General features: G+C 39.6%; 1 protein-coding gene across 1 annotated transcript in view; it reads right to left on the reverse strand.

The window, feature by feature from the left end:
- Window positions 1-8,444, reverse strand: part of LOC108728341 (uncharacterized) — a 119,501-nt gene that overhangs the window by 45,816 nt on the left and 65,241 nt on the right. The window contains exons 8-17 of the mRNA XM_018456843.1: window positions 7,585-7,719; window positions 5,818-5,976; window positions 2,856-3,032; window positions 2,495-2,720; window positions 1,991-2,292; window positions 1,448-1,672; window positions 1,193-1,366; window positions 903-1,064; window positions 569-811; window positions 237-467 (exon numbers count right to left, since the gene is read on the reverse strand). Coding sequence (XP_018312345.1) covers window positions 237-467; window positions 569-811; window positions 903-1,064; window positions 1,193-1,366; window positions 1,448-1,672; window positions 1,991-2,292; window positions 2,495-2,720; window positions 2,856-3,032; window positions 5,818-5,976; window positions 7,585-7,719 — 2,034 coding nt within the window. The remainder of the gene's footprint in view (window positions 1-236; window positions 468-568; window positions 812-902; window positions 1,065-1,192; window positions 1,367-1,447; window positions 1,673-1,990; window positions 2,293-2,494; window positions 2,721-2,855; window positions 3,033-5,817; window positions 5,977-7,584; window positions 7,720-8,444) is intronic.

An 8,444-nucleotide genomic window follows, 5' to 3' on the forward strand; every position in this document is an offset into this window, starting at 1 on the left:
GCCTTGAGTCTACTGCTCCGATCAGAGTGACCTAATTAAAAACTTTCGGATTTAACGAGGTTGTGCATTTGCTTCAAACCCTCGATCAAATCCATATGCGGCGGTTCGGTCACGTTAATCTTACGCTCGCGGAAATACTCCCGTCTCTGTTTGTGGCTATCCACGATCGAGGAAGCGGTCGCTGCCTCGGTATCTCTATCTCTCGTAGCCTCGGTCCGGTCGTCTTGATCGCTCACCTGGACAATACTGTCTGGTATTGGCAGCGGTTTGGCCACGCCGATGCGAACGGTCCCCTTCGGGGCGCCTTTAAGGGCCTGCACGGCCTGGTCCAGTGTTGCATTCTCTAATCCGATGTCATTCACAAACAGAAGCCGATCGCCCGGTATTAACTGCCCGTCGACCTGTGCCACTCCGCCGGGCACGAGCGATCGTATTACTATCACAGTTTCGTTGGGGTTCATTGGATCCTAAAAGCGAAGACGAGCGGAAAACAGGTCGAACAGATTATTGCAGATTCTCATCGAGATCGCGAAGAACCACCCCGTACTACGGAAAAAGACGTTCGCACCTGATAATCCAAAATGGAGAACCCAAGGCCCCTCTCTCCTTTAACCAATTCGATAATTTGCGGTTCGGAACTCCACATCGCCAGACCGGTTAGCGGTTCCAACGAGCGCGACTTCATTTTATTCAGACTCGCGTCGGTCACCGTGGCCGTGGTCGTCGTCGAAGCCAAGGAACCGTCCGACTTTGCTTTCACAAGGCGATCCATCGTGGGCAACAAGTTTTGCAGAGACCCACCAAGGATACTCTACGAGATAACATAGATTTTTGCCGTTCTTCTCTTAAAGCGCGATTTAACCGTTCGACAGCGGGACGTCGCGACCACTCCGTATACTCACTCTAGTTTGGAAAGCGGCTTGATGTTGAGCGGTATCGATGGGACAAAGTGGATCTTGCGAGGCAATGTTTCTTCCGCAAACCATGCGAACGTGTATAGGCAACTCTTTCAGCACGCTAACCACTTCCATATGATTGATGCCCAATAAACGGTAGCCGTTTACCTTCAAGAAAGCACGATATCGATTTAAGACACATTGCTCGTGAGAGTGGAGCGTTTATCGAGCACTTTTGAAGGGAAGATATTATAGAGTTAAAGAGCTTCGCTAAAAATATATAGAAATTCGATAACCTCTAGCAACTCGTCGCCGGAGCGCAGCGTGCCGTTTTGTCCGACAGGGCCCTCCGGCAGGATCGAACGTATATAGTGATGAGGCCTTACTTCTTGGCCGTTCTCCACATCGACTGTTCCCTCTAAGCTAATACCAAGACCACTACCTTCGGCAAACTTCTTCAGCTGGGCAACCTATTCAAACGATAAGGAACCGAAAAAGACATCCTTTCTTTGCGCATTCTTATCTTTATACGAGGAGATTGCGGTACTTACGACTATCTCGGTTTCTGGTCCGACAATCTTCTGCCATTTCGCTTTGATTGCCGCGCGAATTTGAGGCGTGAGTTCGCTCGATGGATCACTCAATAGGGCTTCAACATTGGTCGCCTCGTCCTGTTCATCAGACGTTCTTAAACGTTCTCCTTCTTGCAGAATTGCACTGTCCACGGTGGTGTGAGATTCGCCTTCTGGCTCTATTTCGGTAGTGGTCTCTCCATCCTAGGAAAAAACGCGCGCAAATACAGATTTAATAATTTCAAATAGTACGAAATAATAATAATACGAATACAGTTATAGCAAAGCTTTATATTAATTATATATTAAAACAATAATTTTAATAATGCATAAATATAATTAAAATGTATAATTTGAAGTTTATAATTGAGAAATTTCCGATACGCGCAACTAGAGGAAGAATAAAATTTGAATCAACGCATAAAACTATAGCACACAATAACGAAGCAATATTTAATTAATGCAAAAGTACATTTTGCCTTTCTTTTTATTAAACTATGACCAATTGTTAATTGAACGTACTGCGCTCATGGGGAAACTAGGTAGGCTTGTTATCGACGGTGAACTCGGCTGAGGTAATCTCAATTCGCTTGCGGCGATCGCTTGTTGAAGCTGCTCGAACTTTGGTCCACGAAGGTATCGCTCCAAGCAGAGGGTCACCGTTTGTCCTGTGCGCCTTAACACTTCAACGGCCTCGTGATTAGTGTAACCTTGCAGGGAATGTCCGTCGACCTCCACTATTCGATCGTTAATCTGGATCTTATTGCTCAAATCGGCCGCGCTACCCTCGCTAATGCTCTTAACGAAGATTCCAGAGAGCTCTTCTGCAAGAGGGAATCAAAAGTTTTCATTTGGGATCCCTAAGGGTATAAGAATTATCTGATCGATTTGTCTCAATAGCGGCATTGCGACTCGCTCGCATATTTTGAATATACAATTCTTTCAGCTACTTTGGCATGCTTTCAAAACGTCAAAAACACTCAATGTGTGTGGATGTATTCTCTATGACGTCGAGCTTTTCGTTACCTTTCTCGCAAACGTATCCAGCGATAGTAATCCCGAGGCCGTAAGCGTCCTTCGTGAGATCGACCTCGAAGCGTTCCATCTCTGGCAGTGAATTAATGTCGAGGGGCTCCATGGTGAGCACCGGGAGATCCTGGAGCTGCACCGGAAGTGGCACCGCCGGTATAACTGGCATCGCTCCAATTGGCATTGGGTTGCGTACCACGTCCATGATGAGACCGGGTCTTGTCTGAAAGGAAACATTTTTCCATGTCGCAGTACTTCGATGACGAGGATATGATACCGGCGCGGAAAGCGGAAGGAGGATGGAAAATGGGCCGCGTCGTGAACGCGAAAAGAAATACATGTTCGGTGCGACACTCACGTGCATTTCAATGTCGGACTCCTGCGAATACATGTAGCCGTTGTCGTAGCTACTGTCGCCCCTCTGCACGTGCCGCATGTTGTAGCTCTCCGGTACGCTGTGCACCAAATGTCTGTCCAGTTCGTCCGGATCCCCCAGGATTTTCGTAGGTACGATCGGGGCGTGACTTCCGAGGGCCTGGAAGGTATCCCGAAACGAGAAATTTTATGTGTCCCAATGCCACCTATGCCTTCACCCTCCCCATCCCTTCGAATTTATAGGAGACGAGCGCGTTTTTCTATGCCGCGCGACCAGCGTGTTTTCCAGGATTTTGAATTTCCAACGGTGTGGAAATTTCAATCTACCGGAGTAAATAAAAATGTTAACCGCCCCCGGCTTTTGCGGCAAATCTCGTAGAATTTCTCGCAGAGATTACGTCGGACTGTGCGTGGAATAATAATTATGGACTTTAACATGGTCGCAAGGCAATGTACTATTCAATTTATTCTTGTATCTAAAAGCAAACTTTATCGAGATATATATTATAATTAAAAAAAATAATGTTTATTATTGAATTGAAAAAAATATCGTCTTCGACAATTTTTACGGTCCATTGAGAATTAATTAAAGAATCGTTTTCGGAGCGCTGGCTTGTAATGCATCAATTTTTATGGTCTTCTTTTTTTTGTTTTTACAGATGTCAGAGCTTATGTCACGTGGATTTTACCTTGGCTCGCAAGAATTGTGACAGGTCTCGAGGGAATTTTGCCAAGCCTCAACAAGTGATATTTACAAGTCGACAAGCAGCGGGGGACAGTTTGTTACTCTTTAAAAAAAAAAATATTCAACGAAAGAATTCCTGTTCCGCGGCTGGTGGCAGAGCCGGGTCGCCGACTGTTTAATATTCGCACGGGGAACGATGGTCGGAATTATACGCGGAGTCGGAATATAAATATCGATCAAACGCGATAAAAATTGAAAGCCTACGAGGAAAAACTGTCCCGTTTTTTCGAAACGTTACAGAAAGTCGAGTGTATTTCGACGTGTCTTTCTCTCTCTCTCTCTCTCTTTCTTGCATTTACTTGACCTCACCGAATAATGAAGACACTTTGTTTCCGCAAGCGTGCCCACATTTAACGTTGAATTATTACAGAAGTCAGATAACAATGTATGAAACTTAATTTATTAAAGCGCGCGAATTCGTTTCACTATTTCGCTTTTAATGCGTCCGTTATTTATGCCATTCCTCGTTGAAGTACGATGACTCATTTGTAGCGAAAGATAAACTCGACTCGCGGACGGCTGCTGTCGCCAAGTCTTCAACTTTAATCCCGTAGCGAAGTAATTTCCATCTTTCGCGATTTCGAGCGTATGAGAAATTCCAAAGTCCATTCTTCTCCATAATGGAACCCCATCACTTCGTAAAATACCTCATGCATTATTCATAATCTCCGAATTACAGTCGGTCCTTGGTCACCGCGGCTCGAATAATTGCTTCGCGAATCGCGGTGTACTCTTCTTCGCGGCTAACATTCGTCGTCCCGAGAACTTGAGCGAAATTGTGGAATATTCGCGAACATGGATCCGACGATATCGATCGCATTGCAATCGACAGATCAGTAATGTATCGTCCTAATGGCTTACAGTTTGCCGGAATTTCATGCGTGAAGCTTTAGCCTGGAACCCCGCTCGCGGGTAGTCAATAAGGTAACCTCGACAATGATGTAAGCGAGCCGTATTCCGTACCATCAATCTCCAAACCGGACGGACACATTCTGAGCCCTTGCATCGGAATCTAATGGCTCACATCGCGCACGTAACTCGGGTATTATAAATACGTACATTTGCGGAACGCGGACACGCTTCTAATTTGCGCGAGCTAGACAAATGGACCGAGTTTTAAATTATTATCCTCACTTCGTCTATACGAGCGGGATTACGCGATTCTTATGGAAAAAGAATTGCAGTTTGTTGTAAGAATGTATTAGAAGTTTGCCAGCAAACAATATGTGCACGTCACTGGAGTGAAAATAAATTATAAAGAAAAAATTTCTTTAATTATGAAGTCTTTCTGAAAGTTTCTCCTTTAATTTCGAAATATTTTATGAATTATGTGTGTCTAATATCTCCGTAAATGATGATTCTGTAATGACAATAAAAAAAATGATATAAAACATTGAAAACTCTATTTTAAAAGGATGTTTGTCTTTGTATGTTTATTAAAATTAGTGTTAAAAAAATACGAAGAAAAATTCAAATTTTATTTGCACAAAATCTTATGTGATTTGTAATATGGGTCGCTGAAAACATGGATGTGACTTGTGTTCGTTCTTGCAATAAAACAAACTGAATATTATAATGTTCTTATACACACATAATCTTAACATATTATCAAGTTTTTTTTTTAGAGAAAATACTGAATCCCGCTATATACGTATTTTCTTAAAATTCACAATCAAAAAGTCGTTTGTGCTTTAAAAGGACAATATTGTCTGTAGAAAAACATATACAATAAATAAAAATCAGATAAAACAAGTCTACATTTTTTAATTTTAATTGGATTTCTAGTTATTAATAATTTAATTTATTCTAGTTACTTATACTTCCGAATTAGCAACAAATAACAAGGCTGGAGTCAAAATAAATTATAAAGCATGAAACTATATCGTCTTATTGAAAACATAAAAATTTGTTGTATATTAATTAAAACAAATATAATAAATAAAAATCAGATAAAGTAGGTTAACAGTTTCAATTTAAATTGGCTTTCAATTTATTTTGTTATTTGTGTTTCCAAATTATATTCAAGGAAGAAGATAGCAAACAAGAGAGAGCTCATTAAAGACAATGTAAATGGCAGATTACTGAAGCTGCCCTACGACCTACACTTGCCCTCTCAAACGCTCGGAACAAATAAAGGGCAAAGCGATATCACACGCAATTAATCGCGATCGCTAACGCGGAATTGCGGAAGTGAAGATACCTGATAATCGGGAGAAGTTGGCTCCACAGGTCGCGCGACGACCAGCCGCACATGGGTGCCCGATTGTCGTAAAACCGCGGCAACTTGTTCGCTTCCCATCCCACGGAGATTGACATCGCCGATCTGCAATATATGATCTCCGCTCTGGAGTCGATTATCCTGCGGGCACAATGTGAGAAGAAGCGTTTAATTTCCGCGACTCTTGTCTAAAGGGCAAACGTTGACATCCCAAACCATTTTTCTATCGCGCTTCTCATTTCCTCGTCCGTTTCCAAGCAGCTTTGAATGATACGCATTTGATATAAAAACCGGGTCTAACCCCGATAGATATACTCTGTATCGTGTGCGCGTTATAGACCTCCTGCGTGTGAGTTACAATAAACCGTGAAAGTTTGAGGGAGAAGAAGAATAAGAGTGCAGTGGCGCACGCGATGCGACCATGTGATTAAGTGAGCAACTTATTAAAGATTAAACCTATGATTAACGACGAGATTTACTTGTTAAGAGTCAAGTCTATCTATGATAAAAGTAATATAGCGAATTATCAAGAAGGCGATATAATTAAAACTAGAAGTACTGAGCGGTCTTTATTGACTATTTTTATTTTTTAAATTATATAATATTATATTTTTTATATAAAAAATAGAATATTGAAATTGTTTTAATTTTTAATAATTATGTTCTTTTTTTATACTTGTAAAATATTTAATTTTTCATCATTTTTTTTATTCTCATAGTAATTTATTCGCTTGATCCTTTTATTCACTGTTAGATATCAAAAGAGGTATAGAACTAAATCTCTGAGTTAAATTATATTTTGTTACTTTTTAACTTTCATGTATACTAAAATATAAATCAATCCATATTTGTGCTTAATTTCAAAGTTAAACAACAAAGTTAAACCCATATTAACGTATGTATTAGTAAGTAATAAACTAAATTTAAGTCAAAAATACATTTTCTTGGGTTGAACTCCATTTCTTGAACTCTAGCTTAACTCCATTATTTTAGTTATAAATTCATAACACAATAAATAGAAGCAGTGGTGACTTACAGAAATAATAAAACATAACTTAAATTAGGTATAATTTGACATTATGAATTTAATAATGTAAATAAGAGAGAGAGAGAGAGAGAGAGAGAGAGAGAGAGAGAGAGAGAAACATTAGTACTTCCAATGTTAATAATATCGCGCGTTTGGAAACTTATAATTACAAACAATTATTATGTCGTAAATGTCGCTAGAAATACTTTCAAAATCGCACACAGAAAAATACATATATACTGCATTTAAATATTAATTATTTGTTTCACGTATTTCAAAAGTTCATATGTCTGCAAATCTATTATGAGTTTCATTACAAGACATTTATTGTTTTTCATTACAAGCATCAAATTTATTCGAAATATATTCTGAATTAAGTTTAATATTTCAATCAAGATTATTAAATTAAAACAAATTCAATTTGCTTAATATTGTACATAAAGTTGCTTCTTCTAAAAAATTTTATAAAAATATTCTTCAAAAGAAAAAATAAATTCTTATTTTTAATACATGATGAGTTTTTTTTAAATTTATAATAAGTATATTTTGAAACTATTATCAAGAAAATATTTTCTGTTAAAAATAACCGTTACTTAAAAGAAAGAGCGAAGTGAGTAATTAGTTTTCTAGCAGTAGAATAATATTTTTCTGTGTGTAGTTAGCTTCTAGAAAGAATTTAGATGCTTCCAACAGAAGAGAATATTAGCTTTCGGTTTGCTTACGCGATCGGCAACGCCTCCTGGAAGAATGGTTTTGACGACAACGCCGGTGCTACGTCCGCCGATGATGCCGAATCCAAGACCGCTGCCATCGTTAATGAGATTTATCACTTCAACTTGAGCCCATTCCGTATTCAACTGCGAACAGAAAGATCGCAAAAGCATCTTATAGTCCCGCCGTTCGTTATGAAACTTTCATAATATTATCGAATGTCTCCTCCGAAAAGTGACATAATGCTCGGATGATATAAAGTAAACGTCCTAGTGTCTGGATATGTACCTATGTCCGGACACTTACACAAAATTTATTATTATTAATCTCAAATGCTTTTTTTTATTATAGTATTATAATTCAATTGCATTTAAAGATTACAATTAAATTATTAGGTGCGCAACTAAGTTCCCGCTGTTTGTCAATAGATGGTTCCAGCAGTAAGTGCTGGTCGATTCTGACATAATCTAAACGTCATGAACCAAGCTTAGACATATGACGTAAACAAACCGCTTCGACACATTAGTGATTTTGTTTTGACGTTATATTCTTTTGGTTGTGTGAAAATGTCTGATTTTGTGCCAAATAATCGTCATATGCGGGAAGTATTGATTTTCTTCTTTCATTCGAAGAAAACGGCGGCTGAAGCGCATCGAGAGCTCCAAAAAGTTTACGGAGATGCTGCTCTAAGTGAAACAACGTGTCGAGATTGGTTCCGTCGCTTCAAAGACGGTGATTTCGATGTTGACGACCGTCCGCGTGAAGGAAGGCCAAAAACCTTCGAAGACGCTGAATTGGAGGCATTGCTCGATGAGGATCCGTGCCAAACGCAAGAAGAGCTTGTTTCAGTATTAGGAGTTACCCGCCAAGC

Source organism: Mycetomoellerius zeteki, unplaced genomic scaffold (genome assembly GCF_001594055.1).
Source record: "Mycetomoellerius zeteki isolate Tzet28-1 unplaced genomic scaffold, Tzet1.0 scaffold61, whole genome shotgun sequence".
NCBI classification, from domain to species: Eukaryota; Metazoa; Arthropoda; class Insecta; order Hymenoptera; family Formicidae; genus Mycetomoellerius; species Mycetomoellerius zeteki.